The following is a 21,540-nucleotide window of genomic DNA, read 5'->3' as shown; positions in this document are numbered from 1 at the left end:
GGGGCTAGGTAGCTTGGATGGTAGAGTGCTTGCTTAGCACAGATGAAACCCTGGAAAAACCTATAATCTCAACTCTTGGGAGGTTGAGGCAGGTGGGTCTGAAGTTCAAGGTCATCCTCGGCTACATAGTAGTTGAGGCCAACCTGAGCAACATAAAACTCTGCCCCTGTCAAAGGAAAAGAAAAGTGTGTGTGGAGGAGGTGGGAGGAAGTTGGGGATATAGCTCAGTGCTAGCAAGGCTGTGGGTTCAATTCCCAGCATCACACAAAAAGAAGAAATGTAAATTGAAGTATAGTTGAATAAATATTTGCCCCTTCCATGCAGACTCTGCCTCATTAAAAATGCCTGTTCTTATATTTTTGGTTGTGAGCCTAGCCTTTAACGGCTGAGCCATCTCTCCAGCCCAAAAATGCCTGTTCTTAAGTCCTCCCATAAATGCTTGCTGGTATTTCACCCTCCATCCTGTTATACTTCTTTTTCATCTCAGACTGAATTCTCCTCAGGAGTAAGGACTGACCTGTGGTTGTCTCCGGTGTGCCTGCATACTTGTGCACCCAGCCCTGGGAGTCTGCTCTGAGAGTTGCCTAGAGACCTAGACTAAGCAGCACGAGTTAGAGAGAGGGCTGGCTGATCAAGTCCTCAGGGAGGAAGTAGCTGGAGTTCAGGGCCACCCGGCTTGAGATGAGGGATGCACCCTGAGCGAGATGTCCCTGTCCAGTATCTCTTGTGTGTTGGTCCATGGTGAATGTTTGAAAGTTCTGCATAACTCTATCCTCCCTTTACAGCGAGCAACCCAGTGATTGCTGCTCAGCTCTGGTAAGTACCCCTGCCGCCCCAGCACAGCTTCCCCCTCTAATTACCATGTTTGTTTGCAATGTTGACTTTCTCCTTTATACAATTAAACCCAGGTGACTCACCTGATAACTCTTTTCTCCCTATTCTGCTGCCTGGCTACACCATCCTCCCAGCTGTCAATAAGCACACAACAGAATGTTCCAAGGCTTTCTTGTTGCAAAACAGCCGCTTTGTTTGAGTAGCATAACGCTCTGTTTGTTGTCACAGTGGTAAGGTGGCAGGCACGCATGCAGCCTGTGCAGTAGTGGTGTGGCAGGCAGAGGTGGGGACTGAACACCATGCTCCTGAGCAAAGGCTCCATGGCAACAGGTGCTGCTGCATCCATTGACTAGCAGGTGTTAGGAGACGCTGACCACCACCAGAGGGCTTCAGTGGGTAGAGACGCTTTCTATGCAAGCCTTGGGACTCATATTAAATCTGCCGGCCAGTGGTGGTGCATGCCTTTAATCCCAGCTCTTGGGAGGCAGAGGCAGGTGGATTTCTGAGTTTGAGGCCAGCCTGCTCTACAGAGTGAGTTCCAGGACAGCCAGGGCTACATAGAAAAAAAAAATCCTGAAACCTATGTAAGGGTGGAAAGAGAGAACTGACCTCCACACGGGCACCATGGCATATATACACATATGCACATAGGCATGTAGTAATAAGCAATTAATAAACCACATACAGAGTTTCTGCAGAAAAATAGTGTGTCACAAGACTGAAAATCTCCAGTGTGGGACTTTACAGGCTTCTTATCAGGGGACAGGTAGGAAGTATTTTGAATTCTAGGCCATGACATCTCTTTCAGAACTATTCAGTACTGCTGTAGCAACAGTGAAGCAGCTGTAGACAGTATGTAAACAAGTGAGTATGGCTGTTAATAAAACTTTATTCATAAGTACGAGTCTGCCATAGTTGATGGAATTAGCTGCTTCTTCCCTAGCACAAGTGTTCCCGATCCTGCCTGTGTCAGGAATTACCTGATGATGTCCCTGTTGGGCAAGAAAACCCTGGACCATATGAAAACATATATACACATGTGTGCCCTATGTCTCCGGGGTCTCTAGCAGTTTGATCTCTGCAGATAGTGTGCTGAAAACTGACATACATTTTTTTAAAAAGAGAGATTTATTTATCTATTTATGTATTTGAGTTAATTGTTGCTGTCTTCAGACACACCAGAAGAGTGCATTGGATCCCATTACAGATGGTTGTAAGCCACCATGTGGTTGCTGGGAATTGAACTCAGAACCTCTTGAAGAGTAGTCAGTGCTCTTAACTGCTGAGCCATCTCTCCAGCCCTGTGACTTTTTGTTTGTTTGTTTGTTTTGTTTTGATTTGTTTTGTTTTGTTTTGTTTTGTTTTTTGAGACAGGATTTCTCTGTGTAGCCCTGGCTGTCCTCGAACTCACTCTGTAGACCAGGCTGGCCTTGAACTCAGAAATCGCCCGCCTCTGCCTCCCAAGTGCTGGGATTAAAGGCGTATGCCACCACTGCCCGGCAGTTCCTGTGACATTTTTTTTAGTCGGGTTCTGCTTTTAATTCTTGGGATTGTAAACTACAGTATTTCTTGCTTTCTTAGGAGGTGATTGTTTTGTTTGTATTTCCCTGATAAGGTGACAGTTCCCTCTTAGAATCTAGAGGAGATTATATATTGGGAATGAAAACAAACATAAAAAAAAATCGCCACACACACACAAAAGTTGCTAGTAAATATACCTTTTAGGAACAAATGAGCTAATAACTGCTGTTTACAGCCGTTCAATGGCTCTTTCCAGCCTGTGGGATCCTGGTGAGTGGAATTACTGGGGGGACCACCGATGTAGTTGTGCTGGGAACTGCAGCCGTACTGCTGGAAAAATAACACCTTGTAGAACACTTTACCCGCCTGCTGAGGTCCAGCCTAGGAGGTCTGGATCAGAGCCTAGCTTTACTACCAGACCTCTTTGAAAACTAAATGCAGACCTGGTGTGAGACTCTGAACAAAGGTGCCTCCCTCCCATTGTCAGAGAGGCAGTAAACCTTCACTTCAGGCATGCCACCCTAGCAGCTACCCTAGCAACGGTGACTGTTCAGTAATTGCTCTGCGCTTGTGAGGTTTCTGATAGGTATTGAGTTTGTGCCTTATGCAACAAAGTTCTCTGTTTCTCTCTGTGTATCTGTTTGTCTGTATGCCTCTCTGTGCATATACATGCATTCATTATATATTCCACACATATATTTATGTGTGTATATATGTTTATATATTTGCCAAGGTAGTTCTAATTAATATTCTAATCAAATTAGATCACACTGGAGCTCTGAACTTTTCCACAGACCCTCAGATTACTTTTAATTCTCAGGGGATTATAAGCTACAGTATTTCTTGCTTATGAATTTGGTGGGAAGAAAATAGGTTTTGGGTCCGAGCAGATGTTGAGTCAACCCTGGCCGAGCAGATGTTGAGTCAACCCTGGCTTAGCCACTGACTGGCCAGTGATCCTTAGTAAGTTTTGTCAGTCAAAACTAACTTCCTTTGTGTGCGAATTGAGGTGGTAGGAAATGTCATCACTCTGTTACGGAGATTAAATGATGACAGGCTAGAGGCTCTGCTTGGAGAACAACCAACCAACACCAGTGCTCAGAGTGGCAGCAGGGTCCATTATGTGCGAGGGACCCTTGTGTGATTCCTACCACAGCGTCTGTCTGTGGTAGGCGTCTTGAAGAAGCTGGTACCTCTTCCTCCAACTGCAGGAAGCTCCACTATATCAGTAGAGCTGTAGCCTCCGGGGCAGTGCCAGGGAGGGCCTGCGATGGGAGCTGAAGCTTGGCTTGCACTCTGCATGGAAAGCCACGTATGTCACAGCTGCACTTTGGCATATTACTGGGGTGTTTATGCTGGTGAGCCTTAAAGTAAGGAGTGAAAGCTGGTGTTTGTGGTTTCCTTGATTATACACTTATATCTGTCTCTGGTAAGCTCTGGGACCTAAAACAGAAATTCCTATTGGAGTAGGGAGCCTGTAGAATTTGTAATAGCTGTCAAGTAGATCGTGCCTCCTTACAACTTTTAAAATGATGTTTTTCTTTTCCTTTCTAGCTCTAAAACAAATCCTGAAATCCATAATTACCAGGTGAGATGCAATGTTTGAGATGTTTCGAAAAGTTTCTGAATTTTGTGTGATGAACAGTACGTAGGAACAATGTATGCTCGCTAGGTTTTGGTTCGTTCTTCCTGCTGTTTTTCAGAAAACTCTAAAAGACAAATCCTTCTGTCCTGGCCCGTGCTCCCTCCCAGGCATTTGAAGTGCCTGTTTTTAATCTTGTTAACCTGTGAGTGCCAGGGACATGTAGTTATGTTTCTGGTTGGTCAGGCACAACCTCTTAGCATTGTTCAAGTGCATGCCTTTGTGGAAGTGTGCTGCAGACCTAGTGAGCACAAGCCCTCGAGACAAGCATCCACAGGGGAGATTTTTGGTCAAGGATTTGGGAGACTCCACTTCTCCCTTCATTTGCCTTCTTGGGCATGACTGGGCCTGGTGGGGTGTAAAAGTAATGAGAAAACTGCCAGTAAAGAAGTCTGGGTCTGGCTCTGGATGGCGTGGAACTCACTATGTGTAGACTAGTGAGTTCTAGTCTTTAACTCACAGAGATCCATCTGCCTCTGTCTCTGCCTCTTAAGTGCTGGGATTAAAGGTGCAGGCCACCATGCCCAGAGTCAGTTTTGTTGTTGTTTTTTGTTTGTTTGTTTTTCTTGGTCCTTCCTCCGGCCCCTTTTCATAGCAAGCCCACTCAGACCAGTGGAGACATCATTTATCTCTAGAACCCATTTTGTCAATCATCGGGCCCAGGACATTCAGTTTCCATGCCCAGTGTTGTATTCCTTCAAAGCAGTACCTACCAGGCCCTATGCCTTCTACCTGCCCACCCACCACTGCCGAAGTTCTCCATAGCCCACCATGTAGCAAGCCAGGTCTTCCGCAGCTGCTGTGAATAGTCCTATCTGGCCTTCCACAGCCAGCCCCGAGTTCTTACATCTGCTTGCATCTCCTGTCAGGAGCCCTGTGTTCTGCTCCCAGCAGCTCCAGAGCCCTTAGGTTCCTGTTAGTGCTGCTTGCCCATGCTCGTCCACTGCTTGCCCATGCTTGTCCACCCTTAGGTTCCTGTGCTTGCCCATGCTCGTCCACTGCTTGCACATGCTCGTCCACCTGGGGTTCTTTGCCTCTTATCTGCTTGCTACAGCATCTTCCACATCGACAGCTCCTCCTCCTTTGCTTTTAAGTTGAAGCTCCCAGCTCCTGTGGGATTCAGCTTTTTGTGTTAAAACCATGTAGCCAGCATTAATAAAATAACCATCATACCCTAACACACTTGAGTAGGAATTTGGCATCTGTTAGGCTTCAGAGATCCTGAGGTAACTCTGAATGGATGTATGTGCCTTGCTTTCCAGAGGGTCATTTGTTCCTGCTTAAAGGTCACTCCTGACTTGGAGTCCTATATTAGTTTCTCCCCCACCCTTGTTGCTGTGACAAAATACCCAGTACTGTCTACTTTGTAAAGTAAAATGTAAGTTCATTTAATTCATAGCTTTGGAGGTTCAAGAGTAGTACTAGCCTCCGCTGAGCTCTGGTAAGGGATTTGTGGCATAAGAGCAAGAGTGTATGTGGAGGGAGAGATTACATGGTGAGATGGGGGAGCCAGTACATGAGAGTCCAGGAGAACTCACCAGGGTCCCTCTGAATACTCTCAAAGACCCAGTCACCTCACACACACAGCACCACATTGTTGACCAACCTCAAATGTGTGAAACCTTGTCCTGAACAGGCATCTGAAGCAAGCTAAGCTTCCCTTGTGTCTGTCTGTGAATGTCACAAATCACAGTGCTGTCCCATAAATGATTTCAGCGTTAGACTTCATTCTAACTGCCCCCTTCCCTGGCCTGTCATTTCTGTAGATGACCGAGTTGCCATTGGTTGTGATCTTAGGAGGTTCCAGATTGTTGCTAAAGAAGTTCTTTCTGTGAGTGAATTCACACTCCTAGTGTTGAACCCAGTGGAAGGAATAATTTCCCCTTTCATTTTCCTTAGGGTTTTGGGCTTCTTATTCACAGACTATCTATTGTTTAGTGATGTCCGGTACAGCTAGCGTGTTGTAGGGAAAGAAATGCTTTTGATGGGTGGCCAGCCCTTGGAGGTGAGAGAAGGAAAATAAGAAAGTAAGACAGCTCACCTACCATGACCCCTCCCTCTTCTGCCTCCCTTTACATTCTGCTCCCAGTGAACATCCTGGCTGTGCTTGTTTGTGGCAGATCTGCCAGTACTCTAGTCATGGATCTTTCCATATTGTTCCTTGTATTTAGCCAGTCCTAGCGCCCTGTGCCGTCCCATCAGAGTTTGCATGTAAGTGGACTGGACATCATGATACTGTGAAGGGTTGTTGGGAAGGGGATGGCACGGGAGCGTTGTTCATCCTTACAGCGGCAGACTCAACCACCTGCAAAGGGTGGCCATGTTCTCAATGAGGACACTTATCCTTTGAGGTGGGATAGTTCTTTATCGTCCCTGAAATTCCAGTAAACTTGGCTTCTCTTTTCTGTTATTGTGACAAGCAAAGAGATGCATATGCATTCCTCATTGTGGACTGAGTATCTGAGTTAGCATTAAAGTAGGAGATATACTAAGGAAGGTTCTGGAATCTCTTTTTTTTGCCAAGTCTGTGGATGAAGTTTCTATCGTTCTTTCTGGTGAATCCAGTGTGTTTAAAAGCACAAAAAAGTCTAGGGCCCAGTTGTAGGTTAATCATTCTCTCTTGTTGGAGTCTCAATGTGGAGCCTGGGAATGACTGGCTTTTGATATCCCCAAAAGAGACAAAGAGAAGGAGGTTGCATCAGGTCAGGACTGAGGTCCTCCTGAAGACATACTCCTACAGATCCCACTCTCTGCACCATATCCTCTGGGGGTGCTGACAGGAGGAAAGAAAGACTACTGGAATACAGAATAGGCAGGCTGCATGAGGGCATCGCAGGGCCCTGAAGATTGCATTGAACAGAATTGCAGAGAACTTCTGTAACAGAAAGCAGGCCACTGCTTATTAACCACAGCAGCAGGAGCAAGGAGGAGGAAGGAAAGAAATAATTAAAAGATTAATGGTGGCACAATTGAAGTGACTTTCAGGTCAAGGGGAGCAAATTTTACCCCATAGCGAGTTTAGCCTTGAGACACCATGGCTTCTGACAATGTCCAGAGCTGCTGCCCTCTGCAGGTGAGAAGTGAAATGACAGCCAGCTACCCTGCTAGGCCCATCCAGGCATCACACTGGTTTCCTAGTCTTCTAGGGAACAGCTTCCCATCCTCCTTCCTTCAGTCCACACATCTCTCCAGTCTCATCAAAATAATAGGTCCTCCTGATGATGCTACTGTTTATGCACTCACGACACTGTTACTTTCATTACTCTGTCCTTCCAGCCCAGTGTGTGTGCCAGTGTAGCTAGGCTGTTACCCGTGCCTGTTGTCATCTCAAAAACAACAAAAGTGGCTTCTGAAGAGAAGCCACTCACCCCATCTTCCTGTGAGAGGAGTGTTGTCTGGCCGGGGCATTCTGGGTAGACTCCTTGGAGTCAGATGTGGCACCTTGCCTCCCAGCCCCTTTTCTGGAGATGGTATTTGGTGAGCCAAACCCTAGGATCCAACCCCCAATCCCCAGCCTTTGTTAAGGAAGAAAGGAGATCATCCTGGGAAAGGTCCAGCCGCCCCTCCCCCCAGGGCTTGGTTACAGCTTCCTATTCATAGCCCCCTTGGCTTCTGAGGTGGGTGCCATTGCTGGAGAAAGCAACAGCATGCCGGCCATTGAAATCCAAAGGTCACTGAGTAATCAGGTCTGGTGTTTCCTTTCCAGCCTCAGTACCATCCTGATGTCCACCCCAGCCAGCCCCGGTGGCGCCCTCACTCTCCAAATGTCAGGTGAGTTTGCAAGCTTACAGAGCCCTGCTTTGGGAAGTTTTCCTGTCCCCTGGAAGGCCCCACTGCAGACCACAGGAACAACTCCTCAGGGTGACATGACCAGGGCAAAACCAGATGTTTTTCACAGCAGAGGAAGCAAGGGACCAGTCTGTGAAATAGCAGACTTTTTTCTTTTAGTTCTAACCACAAATATTTTGGTTTGGTTTTATATCAGAGATGTTGCTTAAGATTTCCAAGTAACATTTTCTTATTCTGAGAATTTATGTTCTTGGAATGTGATTAAACTTGTGGCAATTATTGTTTCCTTTTTTTTTTTTTTTTTTTTTTTTAAGGATTTTTACCCCTTAGGAATGAGGGCAATGTTTTCTTTGGTGACAGTGTTCAGAAAAGGAGAGTCTGTATTTTCAGCTCTGTGCTTATTGTCTGAAGACAACAACAAGCAATGAGGATTTGCGTGAGAACACACGTGAAACTCAGTTAACAATAAGTGGAATTTGGCTAGAGGGATGTCAGTGCCCCCTGCCACTGCCCTAGGAGTGACCTGGCACCTGCCATGCTATTTGGAATCAGGGCTACCCCTGGGGAGCAGACTTGTCCTTAAGATTTGCATTTTTATGAATCTTGATTGGCATTTTGCATCCAGCTATTTCAGAAGCATGGCTGGTGACTTCAGGCTGGGCGGAGGGGGAGCTGCGAGCCTTTGCTTCCAAGGGAGCATGGAGGAGCAGAATCAAGTGTGGCTTGAACAAGTTAGGCAAAAGCTTGTTGGGGATCACGTGCCATAGCAGGGCAGTCTTCCAGTATTAACACTTTGATCTTCATGGAGCATTTTAGGGCAGGTTAGGTTAGTGGGGTGATAATTCTAAATCTTAGTGTGGCTCAGATGAAGGTAGTCTATTTTTCAGACATGCTAGGTACTCGTGAGGCTTAGAGGAGGTGTCATCTTGTGACTGTTACCCGGCATTGCCTGTCCTATTGAGTAGTCTCCCTCTGTGGCAATCCCTCAACGATTCTTCACCCTGAGGCAGCAGGTTCCCTGACGGCCATGCTGATGCCAGGATTGGGTGTCCCCTGAGAACCACGACTCAGCCCCATGCTAAACCGTCTGTCGTGGAGCCCAGGCAGCACTCAGCACTCACTGTGTTATAGAGCATCTCTGGGGCTGCATCCTGAGGAGAGTTGATTGGTCCACATTTGCTATCTAAAACCATAACCATGCACATCAGATTTAAAGGGGCTTCCCCTCATCTAGCTTTCCCTATACTGACCTGACCACCAGACACCCTTGCAAAAGCATGACTTTGCCAGAAACAGCTTTTATCAACTTCAAAGTTGGTAGACAGGTCACAGCGGTGGGTGGGGGGTGGTTAACCTTCTGAAGTCACCAGGCTACTTCTATATCAGGCACCCCACTCACTCTTTTCCTCCCCAACCCCCCATTTCCTTTGTGTATGCATGCTTGACCTCGCTCATTTCTGAATTGTCTTCCATTCTCCCAGTAACCATTCCAACTGCAAACAAAACAAGCCATGTTTTCAGGATGACAGGCCACACTGGAAAGCCTCAGCCAGTGGAGATGGCGGCCACTTTGACTATGTCCACGACCAGAACCAGAGAAACTTAGGAGGGGCGTACAGTGTCACGTACCGGGACAAACTCATGACCGCACTTTGAGAGACTGAAGCCTCTTCCAGTCACCACCATGGTGCCTTTGCATTCCATGAGAAGCGTCCTGGCATCCCATGGATGTTTTTGTACAAGTGTCATTAGTGCTTTTAGTGTCCGTGTAAACATTTGAACATAACAACCATAGATAGCCGTGATTTACTGTGGACTGCATTCTCAATAATGAAGGTAGCTAAAAGGCTCAGGAATCATTTTGATATGCTGATTTTAAAAACTGAAGTCACAGTCTCTACCATCATGCTATGTACCTGATAGTTTTGTCATTTAACCAGTGGGGCCACATAAAGCAAACCAACAAAACCAAAAGCTTGGGGAAATAGCTTAGCACATGGGACTGTTGTAGGAGTGGAAAATGACAGGGACCAGCCTCCCTTGCCGTGTGACCTCAGCTCCATCATTCCCTTTTCTTTGTTTTCGTTTCCTCCCTGAAAATAATGGGCTGGGCTAAGTGATCTCCAAGGTCCTTTCTATTCTGTGATCTATTAAGATTTCACTTCTCATTTCGGGTGAGAGCATGCATCCAGACTAACTCCCCATAAGGACAACTGTAATACCCCTTCTGTAACAGAAGCTCAATAAAGATTACAAAACTCATTAGGTATTCCATCAATAGAGGGAGGCTTGTCGTTTTCCATCTTTAAGTGGGTTAGCCCGTGTGGAATTGAGCCTCAATGCTGATCACCAGTTGCATAGCATGTCTCACTAGAATTTACTTCTCAAACCTAAGGATGATTTGTAATGCCTCAGTGATTGGTGCTGCTAACCTGTGTGATTTCAGAAGACACCATTGTGATTGCTGTCAGAGTAGAGGCTGGATTCCATCCTAGACTTAACTCCTTTGAACAGCAGCATGTGGTCAAGATGAAGTGGGGGCGCACAGGAGAGCCTGCCAGGTTTCTGCAGGTCGTGCCAAAGCATTGCGTTACACAGAGGGATGCGTGTGGTCCCCCCTCCTTCTGTAGGACCCCAAAGCAACATGTTGTCTTTTAGGGTGAAACTTGTACCAAAGTATTTATTTACCCCAATTCAAGTAGTGCCTCTAACCTCGTTATGTCTTTATAGGCAGTCCCAGGATGCTCTTCCGTTTGTGTTTCTGTGCAATCAGTTAATTTTGTGTCACTTTGATATATGTGATTATAATTTGGTTCCTTTTAAGCCCTTGAGCATGTGTTTATAACATCTTCTGTTGCTAAAAGCTGGCCTTTTTGGTTCTATGAAAGTCTCTTGAAGAGGAGGGAATCCTCTGCACACTTGCACAGGGGAGTAACCACCTACCTATAAACTCTCCACAAGATGCATGTTTACGTGTGTGTTCCATTTCAGCAGGTGTTCTGATCCCCATTGTATGGACTGCCTCTGAATAAACGTGTTCTGGGTCTCTTCATCTTACTGCTAACATTTTTTTTTATTTTTACAATGTGTCTCCAAGTAATAAAGATTATTCCTACCTTTGTTTTTTTGGGGGGGGGTTGTTTGTTTGTTTTTGGTTTTTTTGGACTCCATCTTCACTTCCATTGATTCTTCTGCACAGAAGCCTCCCTTTGATCCCACTCATGGTGCAGTTGACCGGGGTGTCCGAAGGTGAACCTTCAGTTATGAGGTTGGGACAATACCATCCTTCACTGAGGCTCCTATAGGTACGGTGGCTGGGGGGATTCCCCTGGTGCGCTTCTGGAAGAGGCTGCAATACCTCCCTGTCTCCAGGTGTAAGCAGAGCAGAGTGCTATCTGGATGTTCCCTGATAGCAGTCCTATGGTGAAGGGTACATGTTCTCGTGGTTGCTTACCTCTTCTTGGCTGTGTCTGTGGCCTCTTAAAGAAGATCCAGTGCCCTCCATCAAAGCTTTCTGCTTAAACTGCTGAAGGGTGGACTTAGCTAGCTGCTGACATGGGGCATTCTGGCTGTGATGTGGACACTTTCCATTCTTCATCTTGGTGACCTTTGTCTGCTGCATGGTGACTGTTCTTGCGGCCTTGTTTTTCTGTCCCTGTTGGGGATTGGTGTTGCTCAGGGGTCTCTTCTGTGCTCCCTATTTTTCTCACTAACAAATCTCCGAGAATCACCTCATTCTGTCAAATTTCATAATGCTGTTGACTCCAAAAGCAGCTCAACACTTTCTACCCTGACACTTCAGTGTGGATGTCCCATGCACAGTTCAAACTCCACATGACAAAAGTCAAATTTATCTTTGATCGCCACTCCTGGAATACACAACTTTCCTTCCCTCTCAAGTTCCCTCTTGCTAAGGGCAAAGAATATAGGTGAATATCAGCCACAACTCTTCCTCTGCCTTGCCGCCCATCTCCAGGCAGCCCATGGTTCTGCTTAACTTGGCTTTCTTCACGATTCCTCCCAACACCATCTTGCAGGAGTATCTTCTCTTGCTCTCCGATCTCCACAACCCTTGCCAAGCTTGCTCTTGCCTTTCTGCAGCCGTATCTGAAGTGTCCAGGGTGGGCTGGGCACTGCACCTCTGTCTCTTTGCTCTAGTCCATTCTGACTCCTCACCCGTCTGTTGGAACAGTAATAGCAAACTGCTCGCATCACACCTCATGACTGTACCCTGCAAGCGCTTCCTTCCACAGAGAATCCTGTCACTTCCAGCTCCTGCTTAGCCTCTAAGCCTCCGCTCAGACGTCATCTTCTCCAGGGACTCTCTTGACAGCCCTCACCTCTGCAAATTGGGTTAATTTCTGTGTTCTGTGTTCTACTACTGCCTCCCCTCCACCCCCAGACATGGGAACATTGTACTCACAACTTTGTATTGAAACAGCCTCTTTTGTTCATCTCATCTTGGAGCCTCCGACTCCTCAGTACAAGCTTTGCCTTTGTTCCCAGTGCCTGACAGATAGCAGGTACTCAATGGATGTCTGCTTAGAGAATGGATTCATTTGAAAGGGAATTTCTAACCCGGTAACAGGCAATGATAGATCATCTCCAGTCTGGTCTGGAGGGTACTGATGTACCATATCCAGTCTGGAGCATCACATTTTGAGTAGGACATGAGCCACCGTGTCATTCACGGATCCAGCTTCACCATGTGTACACACTATCCAGCGTGTCTCACTTGAACCATTGGTGTAATGGTGAGCAGGGCAGTGGTGTGACCATCTGACGTCGGAAACCCCATTAGGTGGATAGTGACCTATAGTCGTACAGAGGGGTTAATGGACAATTTCACGCTCTGAGTGTGTTGCTTTATCTTCCTGGCCACTCTGAAAGGTGGGTAATAGCGTGTTGTTACTGATGGGGTTCAGGCAAGCAGTACCTACATGTCATACAACAGGTAAGTGCCAGCCTCTGGGCTATCATACCTCATGGCTGTCCTCACTGTGTTGATCTACATCTCAGCGAGACTATTAGATTATAGTGCAGTTCACTCCATTGAGGTCTAGCGGCTGACTAGAGGCCTGCCTTTCTAGCCAACAGCCTAGTGGCACTCCACAGTCATCCCTACTGTCTGTGGTAACTCTTGTCTGTCTCCATTACCATCCCTGTCATCCAGGCTAGAGCTGCCTACACCCACCTGGGGTTAGGAACTCCATCTATAGCCAGAACCATTATAACCATCTATAACATAACCATCATGACCTCCATCTATATGAGAACCACTGTAACCTCCACCGTGCCCCTCCTCCACGCCTCATTCCACTCTGGTCCAGTAGCCTATCTACAGCTACTTCCCTCAACTCATTCTCCATTTTCAAAGGAGCAGAGATGCAGTATTATTTATAGTGGCGCATCCTTGTGGGAGATGTCCCACATCTTCCCAGCAATTCATATGTGTTTTGTTTGTTTGTTTGTTTTTGTTTGTTTTTAACCATCAGCTGCAAGCAACATCAAACTTGCTTTCCCACAACTAATGAACTTATTCTGGTTTTGAAATTCACAAGCTTAACTAGTCTTCATGGCTCTGTGGACCCTTATGTAACAGTGAGCTGATGTAGCTCATGGTTGTTACAGTGGTCTTGAAAGTCTGCTGGTTGGTTCCATGATGCATTCAGAACTGTCTTGTGTGCTTCACTGCTCAAGGATTCCCATAGAAGATTCTTCTCTTTAGCAGCAAAGGTGGAGTGAGGACAGGGCTGGGGGGTGGGGGTGGGGTCCCTTCTGATTCTCTTGCCTGTTAAAACCAACCACCGTCTTTCCAGGTCAGTGACTCCAGCCTCCTGGGTCCAGCTTGGGACACGACAAATAACAGGGCCAGGCGGTTAGGCGCCCTTGACTTCGCAGCTTTTACCTAGTTCTTTAAAATCTGAGTTCATCAAAGAACTCTCTGGGCAGCCATATTGATCTTTTTAGATCAATAGTTCTCAAACCAAGCTCTAAGTCAATTCCCTGACTGGCCAAGTTTCCCAAGTGCTCGGGTAAATACCACAGATTGGCCCAGGATGACTGGCTTTGGCATCTCCCACCAGGAGGCAGTGAGCAAACACAGGCCAGGGGGTCTGGGTGTGGGGGTCAGACAGAGAAAAGCCAGCTGTTGTTAAGGAAAACTGGCACATTTTAAGGAGCCCCTGGAGTGTCTAAAGGGCAAACAAACACAAAACTGGCGCTCAGCTGAGCCTAGGCAAGAAGAAATCAATAATTCTGCAAATAGGCCTACTTCTCTCCAAATTAGGAACCAAATGATAGCTCAGACAACTTATTCAGCAATGTTGAGCTTTGGTCTTACAGAGATGGCTTAGTGGGTAAGAATTCTTGCTGCTTTTTCAGAGGACCCAGATTTGGTTCCCAGCACCCACCTAGAGCAATCTACAACTCCCTCTAACACTAATTCCAAAGGATCCAGTGCCCTGTTCTGGTCTCTGTGGGCACCTACACACACATGGCGTTAAAACATGTTTACAAAAATAAACTTCTTTTAAAATGCTGAGCTCTATTTAAATAGTTGCTGATAAGACTTTTTTTTTTTTATTTTAATTTAAAGGTAGAGTTTCTCTACATAGACCACCTGTCCTGGAACTCTGTGTGGACCAGACTGTCCTCAAACTCACAGAGGTACACCTGCCTCTGCCTGAGTGCTGGAATTAAGAGCATGAATCACTATACCGGGCTTAGGACTTCGGGCTTAGAACTTAGATTTTAACTATCACCACAAGGAGTGAGGGTGAATGGGAGTAGGGTGATGGTGGTGGAAGCTTCTCTTGGTTAATGCCATTTCTTGATTTGATGGTTCAATTTTAACTTACATCAGTAGCAAGGGAGGGAATATATATATACATATACATTATATATGTATATATGCATATATACATATATATTAATTATTATATATGTATACATATATAATATAAAAGCATTATGACTACTTAAATTATATATTATATATAATATATATATGAAGTAGTCGTAATGCTTAAGAGTAAGTGAATGGACCCCTGGGGTGTGTATCAGTAGTAGACCATTTCCTGGACATTGTTCTGCCCTCCTCCAGAGACAGGGTACTGATCATGTCCAACCACTAGACAAGGGTGGCCACACTATCTAAGGACCTGTCTCAGAACAAAAGCCTGTTCTTGGAAACAGGTGCAAGATTATAGAAGCTTGATGACAGGACATTTCAAGCTAGATGAAAGACAGACCGGAGGCCCACAGTGTGATATTCTGGTTGTCCTGGGGAAATAGGCTTACAGGTCTCTGGTGAGGTAAAATATGGGAACTTTGGAGTAACAGGCTTCGAACCCCAGCTTTGTCACCAGCCATGTGACTTTTGCCATTTTTTCCAATTTGTCTCATTTTCCTCATTCAAAAAAGAAATGTAACAATGTTTTGTTAAGGGACTTAAATCAGGTCTGCGGAGATGGCTCGGTCAGTGCCTGTTGTGTGATCTTGAAGACCTGAGTTTGGGTTGCTGGCCACCCCCTACCCCCGCCATGTTCATGGTCTGGAGGGTGGTCTATGACAGCCATTCTTCGCATTTCAAATGAGTGAGTTTATTGAGCACATAGCACTCAAAAGTAAAAGAATAAGTAACAAGTGACGGATAGGTAGAAACAGCAAATAGAGGGCACAATATGAACCCTGAGACTAAAACCATCTAGCAGAAACTGACAAGGGAGCAGCCGTAGGTCCTAATAGTCCCTCCCGTGAGGCTACCAGGAAAGAGAACAAAAAAAACCAGCAGAATAATAACATCATCACACCAAGGGCTTACAAATACCTAATACAAGCCAATGGGGGAAGCCATGAAGGCAGCCAGCTGGAGGTCCCAGGAGAGACAGTCTCTGGCAAGTGTCACCTCCAGATTCAGGTAGCATCACGTGGATGCTTAGGGAGATTGAGACAGCTGGGCTACTGATGGGGCTTTCCCTCGGTGAGCTCCCTACTGCACAACTCCTGGCTTCTCTTTTTCCACTGTAGGCATCTTTCATGTCGTGGGACCAAGAATAGTAACATCTTTCGGATGTAATTTGTCTTCTAGCTTTTCTCAAGGACACTGTGGTTTTACTCTTGGGACGATTTGCTGTTCTCTTTCCTCCCAGTTAGAGTCAAGGGAGGTACAGCCCATTCCTGGACAAGGTGTCTCAGAGGACACTACACGCTCAGGTCTAGGATGGGAGGGGGCAAACTCTATTTCCAGAGCCAGCTTGTTCGTGAGCTCAAATGACATAAGACAGTTTACTAATATAACACACCTTGCATGTAGAAAGCTGGACAGGGTGTAGATCTGTAACATTCCTGGGGTGGGGGCAGGGCAGAGACAGATCTCCAGGGCTCATTGGATAGTCAGCCAGTTAAACTGGGAAGTCCAAGTTCAGTAAGAAACCCTGTCTCCAAAAACAAGGTTAAAAATGATGGCTTTTGTCCTTTACCTCTGGCCTCAATACACATTTCCAAGCACACATTTATAACACCTCTGATATCTTCGCCCACACACACACACCACACAAATAATACCTCATCAAAGTGTTGTGCACAGTGTCTAAGGCTGTCTGCTTGCAATTTTCAGTGGGTTTTGAACAGTAACACCTTGGCAGTCCATGTGAACAGAAAAAGAACAAAGATAGTGTTTAGCACAAGAAATGGTGTGTCTTCTGGGCCAAAGGGGGAGCTGTGTGTTCTAAGTTTAGCAACAGAGAGGGATGCCTGGTTCTAGAGGAAAGATAAATGAAAGACGGTTCACAGTGCAGAAAGACACCTCTCTTTGAAACAGCCAGGGTAAGAGCAGAAATACCATGGGGATCTTTTGAGGAGGGATAAAAGGAGAAATAGAAATGATATTTCTGTCTGCGGGTCCTAGGGGATAACTGCCAGCCCAGTGTTTGCCAACAATGCTGTTGTAAATGGCAAAGCTGACACAGGGTGAAGAGTAGGTGAGGGCTCAGAATGCATTCCACTGCTCCAGTAGGTCTTGAAAGTTTAGAGAGTTTAAAGTGTCTGTGTAGTTCCCAAATTATCTAGTTCAGAGTTTTATCTCAGACAAAGTAGAGAAAGTTTTGCCCTGTTAGTATACTGAACAGAGAGCAGCAATAAGAGAGCTGAGGGAATGGCTCGGTTGGTAAAGTACCTGTCATGCAAACATGGCAAGCTGTGTTAGGAGCCTATGTACCTGTGTAAAAGCAGAGCTCAGCGGGGCCTGTCTGCAGCCAAGTGCTGGGGGGGAAGTGGGGAGAGGAGGAGGATTTCTGGAGCAGTCACTATCCAGCCAGCCTGGCTGTGTCAGTGAGCTCCAGGCTCAGCGAAAGACTAAGGTGGAGAGCAACTGAGGCAGACACCCAACATTGACCTCTGGCTTTTACACATATGTACACACACACACACACACACACTACATATGTGCATGCCCACACACAAACTTTGTAATAAAGGGAACCATTGTGCTATATTTTTAAACAGTCAATGCACAATGTTTGGTTTGGTAAAAACTCAGTTACTAAGGCGATGGTTCAGTGGATAAAGTGCTTGCCACATAATTATAAGGACTTCAGTTTTGATCCCCGGAGCCATGGAAAGCCAAATAAAGTGGCATACATATAAAATCTCTGTACTCCTATGTCAAGGTGGGAGGCAGAGATGGGAGAATCCCCAGAAGCTTGCCAGCTAAGTAACCTTTCATATGCCACAGAAACTAAGGAGACCCCATCTCAAGGCGGAAGGTGTAGACTGATACCCGAGGTTGTCCTCTAACCTCCACATGGGTGCCATGTTATATTCATGCATAGCACAAAGATACACACAAAGATAATTTTTAAGCCTCTATCTAAGTGACTTCTTTTTATTCCTCAGCTTTCTAGTTCTGAGCTGCATTTCTTATCAATCTCAAGCCAGTCTTACATATAAAGAAGCACATGTGTTTACTTAACCAGTCAAAACTGATAGGCATACAAGCTGCATCAACTGTCGACGATAATTGTATGCTAGGCATTTTGTTTGTGCACTTGAACAAATGAACTCTATAGAATAAATCCCCAGAGAGTAGACTTGCTGAGCCAAAAGGTGTCTGCATTATAATTTGAGCACTTTTATGTTGCTCTTCCCCCTAAGGGGATGTCATGTGTTCTTACCCTCTACATATAGGTGTTGTGACAGAGGGAAGCATGCTCACAAAGCCATTGCTAGCTTTTTAACCATTTTTATTAGTCCAATGGATAAAAGCCAGAATGTCTGTCTTGATTGTATTTGTCAGTGAACAAGGTTGTGCCCGGTTCACTGTTTACTTTGTTTTTATTTATTTTAGTCTTACTATACAGCCAATGATGGCCCAAAACTCCCTAAGCTTAGGCTGGCCTTGAACTTGTGAACTTGATTTTTCTGTGATCCTCCGAATCATCTGTTCTTCCTCCATGCTCTTTAATCAAGATCAGTTGTAAAGTGCTTGCCAGGCAGGCATAAAGACCTGAGTTTGGATTCCCAGACTCATATAAAAGAGGCAAGCATGGTGGTACATGCTTGTAATGGGGAGGTGGAAATAAGCAGATCCCTAAGGTTTGCTGGCCAGCTAGTACATGCACACACATGCATTTGCAGACATGCATGCACACACATAAGTATGCGCATATGTACAAGTTTAGGTTGCTTAATCAACATTAAGCATGCCCTCTTTGCATTTTTCATAATGAGAAAAAGAAAGCTGGGGGTTATTGATTGTTACTAGACCTTTCTTGAAATTGGTTTCCAGACATTCAGATGACCATCAGCATGCCGTCACCCTGGAGAGCTGAAGGGGGGAACACAGACGAGATAAAAGTAGCTGAGATTAGGGAATTGATTTCTAGTGTCTGCGCTTCCTTTCTTGCTAAGGTCTCTGTTGAAAGCTTTCCACTCAGACTACTACCCACTCAGATGTGGTGACCTGCCTGTGCATTTGACCGGGATGGACCTCCTGCTTATGATTACATTTCTGATAGACCCGGTCCAAAATTGCTGGTGCATCCCAAGGCTGTGAATGGTTTTAATGGAGAGAAGACTGCAGCTCTTAAAAAACATCACAATAGTTGTCTAGGCAACCCACTAAAAGGGGTTAGAATAATTAGAGTCGCACCCCACAGAATCCCACCTAATCACTCCCTGCCTGAAGGGATAGCTTGAACATCCTTTTTGGTGGCTAAGACCTCATCAGCGAGAGTTGCTGTGCTAATGACCCAGCCAGCCTCCTTCTCTGGCTGAATGATGAATTTTGCAACTGTAATAAAAGCAATTAAGCCAAAAGCCCTGAAACCCAGCCAGTATCTGGCCACAAAGGCTAAGGATGCTTCATATAGACACTGCTAAAGAGCCTGGAGACCTGGGGAAGGGACAGAGTCTTACTTGAGATTTCCGTACACTAATGAATACCAAAGCACACTCATGCCTGTTTATGTCGCCTCAGAAACACATATGCGGGTTTCGGCTCCAGTTTCAGCTCACAGTGGTATGTCTGATAATTACAGTGTCGAAAGCCTGCCCTCCACCCATTGCATATTTTATCTGTCTAACCTGAACTTTATTTGAAATGAATCATGTTTTAATTCCAACCATCCAGTGAACTGGATGGTGTCTGAGGATTGGAAAAATATTCTTTCCAGCTCATGACCCATTCTCCTGTGGCTCAGGGTAACCAGGATGCTAAGGGATGGGCTGTTTAGAAGATCTGTCTGTCTGTCTGTCTGTCTGTCTGTCTGCCTGCCTACCTACCTACCTACCTACCTACCTATCTATCTATCTATCTATCTATCTATCTATCTATCTATCTATCTATCTATTTATCTATCTTTTACACTCTAGCGGCCCAGACAGGGATGAATTGTATTATGACTCCTTGAGGGCTGCTGTGTAATGGGGACTCTTAAAGCAGCCACTGGTGGAAGTGTGTTCCTGCTGCTTTTCTCCAGAAGGAAAATTTCACTTAAAGCAAAGAGCAGAGACAGTGGGATATAGAAAAGACTAAAGAAACCAAGAAGGAAAAATACTCTTGGATGCTGTCTTTTTGGTTTTTTTTTTTTGTTTTGGTTTGGTTTTTTGAGACAGGGTTTCTCTGTGTAGCTCTGGCTGTCCTGGTACTCACTCTGTAGACCAGGCTGGTCTGGAACTCAGAAATCCGCCTGCCTCTGCCTCCCAAGTGCTGGGATTAAAGGCGTGCGCCACCACCACCCAGCTTGGATGTTGTCTTAGTTAGGGTTTCATTCCTGTAAAAAGACACCATGACCACTGCAACTCTTATAAAGGAAAACATCCAATTGGGGCTGGCCTACAGGTTCAGAGGTTTAGTCTACTATCATCAAGGAGTGAAGCATAATGGCATGTAGGCAGACATGGTGCTGGAGAAGGAGCTGAGAATTCTACATATCTGGATCAGCAGGCAGCAAGAGGTAAAATTGACACATTGGACAGACATGAGCTTCTGAGACCTCAGAGTCCACCCCCTGGGAACACACCTGCAAAAACAAGATCATACCTCCTAATAGTGCCACTCTCTATGGACATATGAGGGCCATTTTCTTTCAAACCACTAATATATATGCATTAGAAGTAACACCATACGCAGAGCAACTCAGATGGAGCATTTATTTTAAGGACAAAAGATATTGAACCAGCTCTCGGTCATGGGCCCCCGAGCAAGAGGGAGTTCATGAAATGGTCATTCACTGGACTAGACTTGGAGGATCTGAAATTACTACCACTTGAGATCTCCCCACAAAATCATATGCAGCCTCTCCTCGCAGCTTGGTACCACCTTAGTGGCTCGTGTGTACCTATGCAAGTGCACATACATATGCAAACACACACACATGCACATACAGGGACTCACAAAGACAGACATTAGGAAGGATGACACCAGGGCAAAATGCATTTTCTGAGAGAAAAATGTCAAGTACCAAGTACTTAAGCCATTCATTGAAATCAGTTGTAATAATTGATTTCATCGCTGGGCGGTGGTGGCTCACGCCTTTAATCCCAGCACTTGGGAGGCAGAAGCAGGTGGATCTCTGAGTTCGAGACCAGCCTGGTCTACAGAGTGAGTTCCAGAACAACCAGGGATATACAGAGAAACCCTGTCCCGAAAAAAAAAATTGATTTCACCAATTGAAAGGTGAATGTGTCTATCCTATGCTGGATCATATAGTGTCATGGAATCTTCTAGTTGTCCCCAAGTTGAGTGGTATTTTACCCTACGATTTGCAAAAGTAAGTTAATGTAGTTATAAGCAACTATGGAACTCATAAACAAAGTGAGACCTTTACGAGTAAATACTTGGAAATTACCTAAGAAAATTAAAATCTAATGCATTGGAACAAGTTCATTAGACAAGCATTTACTAGACATTTACGCTCCCTCACATACTGCTATGTTGGAAATGACATTTGACTCCAGGATGCTAAGACATTAATTGAATCAACAGGCCCCTATTGAATATAGAGTCACACATCATTTGTGGTAATAGAATTAATTTGGAAAGTTGATTATTTGGAAATTTTCTTAAAAGAATTATAATTTGGGGAAATTCCCCTCTACCAGTAAAGGGGTCTATATAAAGAAATCTAAACCACATTTTAAAATGTAACAAGGAGAGGGGTGGCTCACCCCTTTAATCTCAGAACTTGGAAGACAAGCAAATGGATCTCTGTGAGTTTAAGGCCAGCTTGGTTTACAGAGTAAGACTTGTC

General features: G+C 45.4%; 1 protein-coding gene across 6 annotated transcripts in view; it reads left to right on the top strand.

Moving 5' to 3' along the window:
- The window catches only part of Epb41l4b (erythrocyte membrane protein band 4.1 like 4B), a 161,192-nt gene that overhangs the window by 76,375 nt on the left and 63,277 nt on the right, over positions 1-21,540 (top strand). For 5 of the 6 annotated variants that reach the window (XM_031377458.1, XM_031377456.1, XM_031377455.1 and 2 more), the window contains exons 13-15: positions 786-816; positions 3,910-3,943; positions 7,704-7,768. In XM_031377458.1, coding sequence (XP_031233318.1) covers positions 786-816; positions 3,910-3,943; positions 7,704-7,768 — 130 coding nt within the window. Of the gene's footprint in view, positions 1-785; positions 817-3,909; positions 3,944-7,703; positions 7,769-9,267; positions 10,839-21,540 lie in introns of those variants that run through there. The other variant, XM_031377460.1, reaches the window with a different exon arrangement.

Source organism: Mastomys coucha, unplaced genomic scaffold (assembly GCF_008632895.1).
Source record: "Mastomys coucha isolate ucsf_1 unplaced genomic scaffold, UCSF_Mcou_1 pScaffold18, whole genome shotgun sequence".
Lineage (NCBI taxonomy): Eukaryota > Metazoa > Chordata > Mammalia > Rodentia > Muridae > Mastomys > Mastomys coucha.
Note: the sequence above shows the minus strand (reverse complement) of the source record. Positions and strands in the feature narration are given on the sequence as shown.